The sequence below is a fragment of the Capsicum annuum genome, chromosome 1 (assembly GCF_002878395.1).
Source record: "Capsicum annuum cultivar UCD-10X-F1 chromosome 1, UCD10Xv1.1, whole genome shotgun sequence".
NCBI classification, from domain to species: Eukaryota; Viridiplantae; Streptophyta; class Magnoliopsida; order Solanales; family Solanaceae; genus Capsicum; species Capsicum annuum.
In genome coordinates this window covers 244,430,942-244,443,456 of record NC_061111.1, presented here as the reverse complement: position 1 = coordinate 244,443,456, position 12,515 = coordinate 244,430,942, and the positions used below count along the sequence as shown (strand labels likewise).

Below are 12,515 nucleotides of genomic sequence, written 5' to 3'. Positions count from 1 at the left end.
TAAAATATTAAAATTAATTTAATTAAATAAGAAAAAATTATAAATTGTAGAAAAATTTGAATAATCATGCTTTTAAAATTTTAAAAATTTGAATAATCATTTTTAAAATAAAAAATAATGAAAAAAGTATTACATTAAAATTAATTTAATTAATTAATTTAAATTTTAAATTTATATTAGTAAAATATTAATTAATTAAAATTCTTAACAAATTAATTTATTTAAATTAATTAATCTATCAAATTTAAAATTCTTACCTAATTTAAAAAAAATTACTTAAATAATTAATTAATTTAAATATGATTTACATATTTAAAATATTTAATTTAAATTAATTGTGGGGAGGTGCTGAGGGGTTGGGGAAGGGGTTGGATGGGGTGGAGGGCTAAAGGAAGGGGGTTGGGTGAGGTGAGAGGTTGGGGAAAGGGTTGCGTGAGGCTGGGTGGGATGGGGATGGGCTGGGTAGGGTGAGGGGCTGGGAAAGGGGGAGGGGTTATGTGGGGCTGGGTGGGATGGGGTGGGGTGGAGGGCTAAGGGAGAGGAGTGGGTGGGGCTTGATGGGGTGGCAAGGGGATGGGGTGGAATTTTTTTAAAAAATTTATTATTTTTAAATTTTTAAAATTATTTTTAAATTAAAAAGGATGGAGAAAAAAAAGGAGAGGCTGGGATGTGGAGGTGGGGACGGGCTGGGGTGGGGCGGGGAGGGAAAAAAATATTTTTTTTTTAGTAGTATTTTGGTTTTATGGTTAGATATCTTCAAAGTGAAACTTTTTAATTTATTATACTTCATTCCATGCTTGAATTTAGGTAAAGAACGTCGATATTAGGATGAAAGGAGTACTCACTATTTTAAAATAGAGAAAGTATTATCTTCATTTCAAAATAATTAAATTATTGGAGTATGTCATAAGAAAAAAATAGGTTCCTTTTTACTATTATCCTTTTAATTGTTTTTAAATAACTCTATTAGAAAATATAAATTACTTAAAACCTCAAAAAAAAAAAATTAACATGTATTTTTAAAGAATAAATATTTCATTTATTCTGAACATTGAAAAATAATTCAATAATTTATTTATTTTTGAACGAAAATAGTATTATATTTCTTAAATTTAGAAATAAATTGCCAATAGTATTTTAATTTATTGTTCTTTTGTAAGGGAGATTATTTCTTTTTAACATAAACTTTAATCACAAATCATGAAGTCAACGCCTCCTTCAACAAGAGAATAACCACCACCAACTGTCGTCTCCGGCGGCATCTCCACCGATGACCACCACCACCGGTGCCGGAATCTCTATATTCACCAGCTCTAAAAAGCTGTCGGAAGAAGAAGTAAATGTCTATTGTACCCTTACATTCTCTCATTTTCCAACTGTAAATCCCACTCCTCCAATTGATTTCTTCCTTCTAATTCAACAACAACAACAGCGTATTCAGTGAGATCACACAAGTAGAGACCGTACAGAGCGTACAGTGCATACGCAGATCTTACCACTAGCTCGTGGAGGTTCAACAACAACGTATTCAGTGAGATCACACAAGTAGAGTACGTCGAGAGAGTACAGTGCATACGCAGATTTTACCACTAGCTCGTGGAGGTATACAGACTGTTTTTCACAATTTTCAATGTCAACAACAACATACTCGTGAAATTTCATAAGTGGGGCCCGGAGAGACGTCACCGCTGCTTTGTGGAGGTAGAAAGACGGTTTCCAAACGACTGTATAAAAAGTTTTCACAATTTTCAATGTCAATAATAACATACTCAGAGAAATTCCATTAGTGGGATCCGGAGAGAATAAAGTGCATGCAAACGTTGTCACTGTCTTGTAGAGGTATGTCTTGTGGAGGTGGAGAAGCTATTTCCGGAATACCGTCAGCTGGGTATAGAAAGCTTTCGCAATTGTCAATGTCAACAACAACATATTCAGTGAAATTTCATAAGTGGGGCTCGGAGAGGATAACTTTACCACTGGGTCGTGGAGGTAGAAGGACTGTTTTCGAAAGACCGTCAGCTAGATATAGAAAGCTTTCACAATTTTCAATTCGTTCATCGTTTTCACCCTTCAATGATCCTCTAGATTTTTTCATACCAAAACATCAAAGCAATAAATCTGAAGGGAACAAAGGTAATTCTGATGATAAATTGATCTCATTTGTTGATGAATGGGGTGAGAAATCGGAGCCGGAGCTTCGACCCGTTACTAAGTTATCGGATTCGGATCCTCCTATTGATATAGACGAATGGGGTACCAACAACTCTTCAGGGATTGAAGATGAATGGGGCGAGAAGTCGGGTCCGGAGCTCCGACCCGAAAAGACGGTATCTGATTCGGATCCTCCTATTGATGAAGACGAATGGATCGGAGCTAAAATACACAAGGTAATGAGCAAAACAACTGATCGGGTTAAAGTTTGGAAGTCGAAGCCCGAGCCTGAACCTGAGGTAGTGAAGGTTGAGGATGAGGGGAGCGAGAAGAAGAAGGAGAGTTTACTGGATTCTGATACTCAGGAAGTTAAAGGTGAACGGGTCGGAGCTAAACCCGACCCGACCCGCATCCATACGCGCCTCGTCCCGTTGCCATCCTTAGTTCAATTGCCTAAGTTAGGAAAGATAGCGGGGGGAAACATTGATCGGATAAAAAATGAGGTTGTTTCTAGTAATGAAACGAGGTCGTTTGCTGATGAACAGGGTGAGAACTCGGAGCCGGAGCCCCTACAGGTAGAGAGTTTACCGGATTCTGATCCTCCGAAGGATGAAGATGAACGGATCCGAGCTAAGCAGGCCAAACCCGACCCGACCCACATCCGCATTGCCCCATTGACATCCTTAGCTAAGCTAGGAAAGATAGTGGGCGACAGGACTGATCATGTTAAAAATGAGGGAGTTTCTAGTAATGAAACTACTTCGTTTGTTGATGAGTTGGGTGAGAAGTTGAAGCTGGAGCCCAAACCGATAGTGAGTCTACCGGATTCAGACCCTCTGGAGGACAAAGATGAAAGGGTCGAAGCTAAGCAGGCCAAAACCGACTCAACCCACACCCACATTGCACCGTTGCCATCCCTAACTAAGCTAGGAAAGCTCATGGGCAACAAGACTGATGAGGTTAAAAATGAGGGAGTTTCTAGTAAGAAAACGACTTCGTTTGTTGATGAGTTGGGTGAGAAGTTGGAGCTGGAGCCCGAACCGGTAGTGAGTTTATCGGATTCTGACCCTCTGGAGGACAAAGATGAAAGGGTCGGAGCTAAGCAGGCCAAAACCGATCCGACCCACACCCACATTGCACCGTTGCCATCCCTAACTAAGCTAGGAAAGCTAGTGGGTGAAGACATTGATCGGGTTAAAAATGAGGTTGTTTCAATAAATAAAGCAACATCGTTTGTTGATGAGTTGGGCGAGAAGTTGGAGCTGGAGCCCGAACCGGTAGTGAGTTTACCGGATTCTGACTCTCCGGAGGACAAAGATGAAAGGTTCGAAGCTAAGAAGGCCAAACCCAACCTGACCCACAGCCACATTGCCCCGTTGTCTTCCCTAACTAAGCTAGGGAAGCTAGTGGGCGAAGACATTGATCGAGTTAAAAATGAGGTTGTTTCAGTTAATAAGGCCACATCGTTTGTTGATGAGTTGGGTGAGAAATTGGAGCCAGAGCTCCAACTGGTGACGAGTTTACTGGATTCTGATCCTCTGAAGGTTGTAGATGAATTGGGTGTTACCGAGCTAATGGGCAGATTGACTGCAGTTGTTGTGCAAGAGGAGAGAGTTGCAGAGCTGAAAAGAAGCTTAATTGATACGGTTTATGGGACAGATTTCGGGCTCAAGGCTTCATCTGAGGTTCGAGCTGAGGCTCTGGAGCTGGTTGCTCAGTTGGAGGCAGCAAATCCAACGCCAAATCCAGTTGAATCGCCTGAGTTGCTCGATGGGAACTGGATTTTAGTGTGAGTTCCGGTTTCACATTTCGCTTTTCAATAGCTTATATGCCCGCGGTAGAATGAAATTTGTCCGATTTGAGTTGAGTAAAAAGAGAATTCATATAGACGATCCCAACTACTTTAGAACTAAGAACTAAGAAGTAAGCTGATTGAATGATTAATATGCCTAGATAGTCACTTAACTACATAAGGCTACAGCTCACAGATCATTTACCCTGATGTTGTTAATGCATTAAGAGGTCGAGGTTGTTCAGAAACAACCTCTTTACCTTCACGGGGAAGGGGTAAGGTCTGCATACATTCTACCCTCCCTAGATCCCAACTTTAGTATCACAACACTGGGTGTGTTGTTATTGTTGCTGTTATGCATTAAGATTCTTTCATTTTCTTACCAAGCTCCTCTTTGTTTTAGTGAAAGTAGCTCTGGTCTTGGTATTTTGAGTGCACATACTAGTTTTATTTGTTGGCTCAATCTGATTTTCTGGTTAAAACTGTATGACTTGTGCTTTTTGTCAACATCAACATTCATCGCGAGAGCTTGAAACAAAGGGATGGGAACGCAATAAGTTGCTTTGAGTAGTCGATTCCACTGGTTAAATCGTTTGTACAAGGGTAAACTGCAAATGATCAAGTGTATTACCTTTTCTTATCTGAGATTTCTTAGCATAACATATCTCTTCTATGAACTCCAGAATGCAGCTATGCTATTCCGATAGGAGCATAGAATAATTCGTAGGCAGGAGTTGAGGCCAACGCGTTACTCCTATGCTTTTTGTGCGCGTAGAAATAACTTGCATTTTGCGACATAAGTTAGTTATGTTTGGGATGGTCCAGTTGGAACTGCTGATATTCAATTTAAAACGGAATACTCCATGCTTTTTGATTTTGACTTGGCTTTGATTAGAAGATCTTGGCTTATTGATTTGAGGATACTCTGATATAATTGCAAACTTTTTGGTATTAACTGCAATTTGGAGCAGCATGTCTTGGCGGATGCTCCAGTTCAGAGTTGTGAGAGGCTGGCTATGGATAGTTTTAGGCGAGTAGAGGTAGGCCGAAGAAATATTGGAGGGAGGTGATTAGACATGATATGGAGCAGTTACAGCTTATGAAAGACACGACTCTTGATAGGAAGGTGTAGAGAATGCGGATTAGGGTAGAAGGTTAGTGGGTAGGAGGTTGTCCTAGGTACGAGTGCTTTTGTTTGTATCTATGTCTATAGTTACTTGTTCGTGGTGTTTCGGTGTTGTCTTTGATTTTGAATTGATAGTTTATAGGATTACCTTGTGGGCGCCTTGTTTTCATTATTATCTAGTGGTGTGTTATCCCATTTTTGTTGTGCGCTTTTATGATTTCTGTTTGTTTGTTGGTTATACGGTTATCTGTCCTGAATCGGGGGCCTATATCGGAAACAGCCTCTCTACTTCGTCTGAGGTAGTGGTATGTAGAGCGTACATGTTACCCTCCCCAGACCCCCCCACTTTGTGGGAATACACTGGGTATGTTGTTGTTGTTGTCGTACATGTAACCCTTTCGATTCTGCAGAAAGAAGTAAATACTGGAGATACTAAAAGAGGACATTAACATGCACAAACTCATCGTTATATTGCTTCCTGATGTATCAGGTTTACGGCATTTTCTGAGCTGTTACCTCTTCTGGCCGTGGGCACGATTCCTTTATTGAAGGTCGAAAAGATCAGCCAAGCGATCAGTACACGCAGCCTGACCATAGAAAACTCAACTACAGTATCAAGTCCTGTTGCCGCCTTGTCTTTCAGTGCAACTGCTGCATTTGAAGTTCAAAGTCCATCAAGAATACAGGTACCTTAGATATACTACAGTTTTCTTTAGTGTGTTTCTTATAGTATATCATATGCAAAGAGAGAAGGGAAGCCTTGGAGTAACTGGTAAAGTTGCTTCCATGTGACCAGGAGGTCACGAGTTCAAGCCTTAGAAACAGCCTCTGGCAGAAATGCAAGGTAAGGCTGCGTACAATACACCCTTGTGGTGGGCCCTTCCCCGGACACCGCGCATAGCGGTAGCTTTAGTGCACCGACCGGGCCGCCCTTTTTTTATATGCAAAGAGATAACATGATCAACCAGTACTTGCCTTTTCAGGTTGGATTCAAAGAAGGGACATTGACACTTAAGCCACCGGAGATTATGTCAAAACTTCTTCCAGGAAACATGGATATCTTAGGCCAAAACATAAGTTTGTTACCTTTACAGCAATCTCTAGGTTCTCTAGAAAATGCCGCGGCAGGTATAACCCAAACTATTTTTGGTCTGCCTACTGTCAAGTTTCCAATTCCAGGTGAGTGGACAAAATCTTGGCTTATTACGACATACCTTGACAAGGATCTTCGGATCTCCAGAGGAGATGGTGGGCTTTTTGTTCTCGTTAAGGAAGAGAGTTCTTTTCTAGAGATCGGTAGCAAGGTCCTATCCCGGTTAGTATAATAATAGGAGGTCCTAGGACTTTCATATGTATGATATAGATATGAAGTATACCACACATTATCTGGAAAGAGAGATACATATTTTGTGTACCCTCCTCTACACTCTCCAGACCGCACTATATGAGATACGTTGTTGTACGTAAATTGGATAATTAAGAACATTTGATGTTATTTTGAAGTTTTGGTGTTGTTTGTATCCAATCATTGGTAAAACTTATGTCACTCTGCCTTCTCTTGAGGTCAAATTTGCGAAGTCCCGAGGTATGTAGGGGGTGAAGAAAGCAAGCCCCCTCTTATAGGAGAGGCGCTATGGAATGAAAAAAGGAAATCTTCAAGAAGTGTCGTAAGAAATCATAAAACATCTGATTTTTTTCTACCTTTATATTTCCATTTGCTGCCTCTCTATCTCCACGAAATAGAGGTAAGGTCTGCATAAATTGATATACAACGGTGGTGATCGAGACCAAAAGACTTGTTTTGTAAAACTATCATTGATCAAAGTCTTTTACACACCTCCAAGTTAATAACAAGAAAATAAATCAACCATTTTTGTTTAGTGTTGTATGTAGTTACTACTGACAACTAAAAAACATATCCTAGAGGTTCCAAATTGTAGTATAACTCAAGAATATCGAAAAATCAATGGAACTACGACTCGGGCTGTCAAAATGAGGAGAGTTAAAAAGGTAAGGATTATCAATTATCATGAACTCGATAGAGCAAAAAATGGACTTGCCGCAGTCACATCATGCCTTCTTCTTCTTGGATTTGAGCATGACGTATCCAACAAACACGCTCAAGAAGCAGATGAGTGCCATTGCAGCATATACAGGAATGAGAATCGCGTATTCTTGTGGTAGAAAATACTTGTGCACGAAATGATCGCTGTCAACAAGAGGCTGAAAGGACAAAACATCATATATATCAATCCCCAGATAAAACTTAGGTTGCAAAGGTTGGACTATGTTGCTCGGACTCTCGAATAATGTTTCCCATTGTCAGCTCCTTCAAAAATGTACTGTTTTTGAAGGATCATACATGCACATGGCGACATTTTTGAAGAGTCCGAGCTACATGGAAGGTCAATACATAATGGAATGGAATGGACGAGAATACGAGCTTACCAGAATGATAACCCAGAAGGTGTAATATGTGAAAATGGACAAACTAGTCAGTGTTAAAAGCAGCCCAACAGCTCTGTCTGCTAACTCCATCGAGACTCTTCTATTTGCGTCACCTGTAAAAGAAGAATGTTTTAGTTCAGAACTTATATACCTAACTAGAAGAAGGTTAAAACAAAATTTCTGGCCTGGTCGCAGGTTGCCGGTACCATACAAGGTTCATGGAACTAAAAGGAAAGAAGACAAAAAGAGATTGGAGGTGGGGTCATGGGAGGGTAATGTATGCACAGACCTTACCCCTAACCATGATGGTAGAGAGGCTGTTTACGATAGACCCTCGGTGCAAGTAGAGATGAAAAAGAAGCAGTAATAACAGACAGTAACAACAGCAATATAACAAGACAAATGAAGCGAAAGCAAAATGTGTGTAGTTTAGTACATATCTTCCAACATGTGACCATTGTGAAGGAACAAGTTACATTCAATATGTAACCAATCATTCATCGATAGGTCTTGCCAAGCAAAACTTCGGAAAGCTACATGAGCATTCCCTCAAGTCTCAATGAACTCGTTTCTTAGCACTATCCTGACCACAAACTGATATAACTTCTTGTCAAGATGTCGATAACGATGCTTTTAACTACGGCGCACAGCCCAAGAAAGACAAAGCTAATAAAAATGAAGAAAACAACTATAACTGACCAGGTTAGTAACTGTCGATAAAAATGATGCCAGAAAAACTAAATACCGGTGTCTTAATAGATTTTCATTGAACAATCGAATATTAACAAACAGGACACGTCGATGTAGTAAGACCATAACATTCAAGATCTTCCAACTATAAATAGAGACTGAAAACTCCATCTAATATAAGAGCCTCAAAACACATATTTAATATCAGGAGTGTTAGATATAGTTATTGCATGAACACGCCTAATAGAACAATTTTTCCAAAAAAGCAAGGTACAAAAAATCGGAACATAACAAAGACCAAAGTCTGGCATTTATCTCCCTTCTGCATTGAAAGTACATGGTAGATCATATTAGAAGGAAAAAGCGCGGAAGGAGCCATGATATTGATATAGCATGTATTAACAAATTATCTTATCATGGAAAAGGCGTCGGTCATTTCTCATGCCCAAATCGCCAACATTGCTGCCAAACCAAATAATCAGAGGACCAAAAATCGTATCATGGTAGTTGTTGTTGTTTTGTTGTAAGGACAGAATATTATAAACTGACACGAGTTTTCCTATTTGAGTTCAACCTATATCTCAGATCTAAGAAAACTGATTTTGCAAGGGTCCGTGTTTGGGAAGAAAGAGAAGTTATGTCCTCCCAGAAAGCAGACAGCACAGGAGAATAAAATTTTATAAAATGCTTAAGTTAGTCAAGTTGGAGAATACGAAAAGTATTTTTCTGGGAACCGAATCACTAGTCCATCCAACCATCAATAGATACTACTACAACAACATACCCAGCGTGTTCCCACAAAGTGGGGTCGCAGGGGGTTACAAAGTGTACACAGTCCATACCACTACCACAGATGAAGTAGAGAGGTTGTTTCCGATAGACCCCCGGCTCAGGAACCATCAATAGACACTAATTTCCTAATAGCAAACGAGTTAAATCTTAAACCCCCTAGTCACTAGTGAAATTACTCTGTTGAAAGGGGTTGAAAACTAAGCTATAATGGTGAAAACTAGACCATTTGAAGAGCTAATACTTAGACATGTTAAAGCTGAGGTGAAGTTAATCCAATCTTGGAACGTACCTACCACAGCTGCGGAGCCCCTCCATAGTATTCAATACAAAAAAGCTATGTTGCTCGGACTCTTCCAAAATGTCGGCGGGTGCGTGTTGGATCCTCCAAAACTAGGGTATTTTTGAAGAACCCGACAAGGGTGCAGCAACATTTTTGGAGAGTCGGAGAAACTTAGCAGGAAGGAACACCAATTCTTAAAGGACCGACATGGTCCCATCCATTCAAAGAGTATAACATACCCTTCAGACGAGTAAGCAAGCCCATCCTAATTAGCCTCTAATTTTACCATCCGTTTCATCTTAAATTACCAATCTTCTAAACAACAAGAACATACCAGTGTAATCCCACAAGTGAGATTTGGCGGGATCTGGCAAGGGTAGGATGTATGCAGACCTTATCTCGACTCAAAAGACATGTTTAACAATCTTCAGTTGAGCAGTATGATTCCATTTCTTTAGTAAAAAGAGAAAACTAAAATGAAACAGAATCATAAGTTCTCGTGTTACGAATGCATAGTGAGCTAATTGTTAGAAAAAAAAAAACATGGAAAAGATAAAACTGTTCATCACTTACACAAACGACAGATAAACACCTTTAACCACAAATTAGTTGATCGCAAAAAGAAAAAAAAAAGATCATCCGCATCTCTCAATTTCTAAGCAAGCTCCACTAGAAAAATAGGTTTATCCATTTCGATGACCAATATATTTAACCTCTTAGTAAAAGTTTCTAAGAATTGCTATTCAGAAATAATAAGTCACAGTAAAGTTGTCTCGGTATATCGTGTTATCACTGAACTTCTCCAAACACCCTCTAAAAACTCTCAAAACATTTCCCAACTCATCTCCAGAACAGTTACCAGATAAGTTTTTTTCTTCCCCACTTTAAGGTTATCATTGAACTTCCAACAAGGCTCGTACAACAAGAACCTTTAGGCATGATTTGAATCCCACAGCTAAAAACTTCATACCAGAAAATGCTAGAGTTACGAAAAAAAGCCACCACCGAAACCTTTAGAATCCCAGTCAGGATAGATCTCGAAACTGATAATCCCCTTTGAATTCCAACAATGAACTACGCCTCAGTCGTAAACATGTTGTGATCAGCTATATAAATCCAACAACAACAACATACCCAGTGTATTCCCACAAAGTGGGGTCTGGTGAGGGTAAAGTGTACGCAGCAGTCCATACCACTACCTCAGATGAAGTAGAGATGAAGTAGTTTCTGATATACCCTGGCTCAGGACAGATAACAGTATAACAAACAAAAAAAATAAAAGCACACAACAAAATGGGATAACACACTGCTAGGTAATAAAAGAAACAAGACACCCACAAGGTGACACTATGAACTATCTAGTCGAAATCATAGACATCACCGAAACACCACGAAATCAGCTATATAAATCCCAAAGCTAAAAACTTTATACCAGAAACGGCTAGAGTTACAAGAAAAAGCCACCCCACCTAAGCCCCAGGGTCAGGATTGATCTAAAAGTGCTAAGCCCCTTTGAATTCCAATTACAAGCTAAACCTCAGTCGACAAACAAGTTATGGTCAGCTATACTGATCCCAAAGCTAAAAAATTTATACCAAAACAGGCTAGAGTTACAAGAAAAAGGCCACCCCACCTAAGCCCTTGACATCAAGGTCCTGATTGATCTCAAAACTGATAACCCCCTTCGAAAATTCCATCGACAAACTAAGCCTCAGTCCCAAACAAGTTGTGATCGGCTATATGAATCCCCACTTCTGGAGCTAATTTCTCAGATGGTCACTCAACTAAAAGAACAGCCCGGTGCACTAAAGCTCCCGCTATATGCAAGGGTCCGGAGAAGGGCCCACCACAAGGATGCATCGTACGCAACGATAGGTTGTTTTGAAGGCTTGAACCCGTGATCTCCTGGTCACATGCCAGCAACTTTACCAGTTACTCCAAGGCACTCAACTAATAATCATTGTCATAAAAAAGTCATCTTTCTTCTTGAATCCAAATTCTTTTCAACAAAAAACATATCTTCCTGAGATAATAAATATTCATTTAACTCCTAATTTTTGTTTAAGCTCATTTTATATGAATTCTTCTTCTTCTTTTTTAAAAAATAACCGTGTTGTCTATGTCAGCTTACGCGCACCTCAACTAATTCCACGGGACAACTAACATTTTATATTAATTCCAACTACCCTTGAAAATTATGGAACATGAATCAATTAAAATCATCCACCAAGACTAAATAAATCCCAAAAAATAAATGGAGATTTTTTATGAATCAACCAATTAAAAACTCAATAAAATTGGCGTATGATTGTGATTCATCAAAAAATATTGAGACCCCATAAAAGTAATATAAACAACGAATATAAATCACCTTAAAAGTTTGGTTCTTGGTGTTGAAAATTTGTGCTTTCAGAGCATCAAGATCCACATTTTCATGGAAAATTTACTTGTTCTTTTCTCCAACAATATTTTGCATACTTAATTGGACCATTATATATATATTGGGCTAAAGTTTATATGGGCCAAAATTGAGTGAAGGGTACCAAAAGAGAGGAAAGTTTCACTAATAGTCACATTTGGCAGTTTAGTTTTAAAAAATAACCACTTCTAAACTGCTGTCTTGAAGAATTTTGTTTTGGCAGTTTATTGTACAGTTCATACCACTACCTCAGATGAAGTAAAAAAATTATTTTTGATAGATCACCGACTTATGATGAGAATATCCTTAAATAATGATGAGAAAAAGATAAATATAAAACAGCCTTTTATGTTCCGTTTGAACATTATGAATGAAACAACATGTCATTCAAATTTAAAAAAATACTCTGTTTGAATTTCGAAATATTATAAATAATATATTCAATCAATCTAGTCGGCGTATTAGTTCGTGCTTTACGTAAATTCTTCATCGAAAACCACTCTAGTCGATTATACAGGCCACATGACTCACTTATCGTCGAGGCTTTGGGTGTTCGAAAAGCTCTAAGTTGGCTAAACCAACATTTTACATCGATACAAATTATTGAGGAGATTGATAATTTTTTGATTAAACGAGTTTTGAGAAAATCCTGCGTACGTCAGGAATTCTTATTTTGATGTTGTTATTCGCGATTGTAAAGTACTTATGTGTGGCTTTACTTCTATATCTTTGTTTTTTGTCTTAACATTATTGAACCAATGCTTCCATTAATATAATCAATTTTGATTTGATTAATAATTGATCAAAATTTCATTTT

At 38.8% G+C, this 12,515-nt stretch overlaps 2 protein-coding genes across 3 annotated transcripts; one reads left to right on the top strand and one right to left on the bottom strand.

Moving 5' to 3' along the window:
- The first annotated feature begins 1,149 nt into the window (after nt 1-1,149).
- Nucleotides 1,150-6,571, top strand: LOC107863090. The gene is made up of 3 exons (XM_047401066.1): nt 1,150-3,940; nt 5,560-5,755; nt 6,053-6,571. Exons 1-3 carry the CDS (start codon nt 1,812-1,814, stop codon nt 6,392-6,394), a joined length of 2,667 nt encoding a protein of 888 aa, XP_047257022.1. The 5' UTR covers nt 1,150-1,811; the 3' UTR covers nt 6,395-6,571.
- A 279-nt stretch (nt 6,572-6,850) lies between these two features.
- LOC107850697 (dolichol-phosphate mannose synthase subunit 2) lies at nt 6,851-11,753 on the bottom strand. 2 transcript variants are annotated; one of them, XM_016695404.2, is made up of 3 exons: nt 11,651-11,753; nt 7,518-7,630; nt 6,851-7,292 (listed from the first exon to the last, which is right to left on the bottom strand). In XM_016695404.2, exons 2-3 carry the CDS (start codon nt 7,605-7,607, stop codon nt 7,140-7,142), a joined length of 243 nt encoding a protein of 80 aa, XP_016550890.1. In that variant the 5' UTR covers nt 7,608-7,630; nt 11,651-11,753; the 3' UTR covers nt 6,851-7,139. The 2 variants fall into 2 exon arrangements, with proteins under 2 accessions (XP_016550890.1, XP_016550894.1); XM_016695408.2 differs by having other exon boundaries at nt 7,518-7,614; nt 11,651-11,746.
- Between the last annotated feature and the right edge of the window lie 762 nt (nt 11,754-12,515).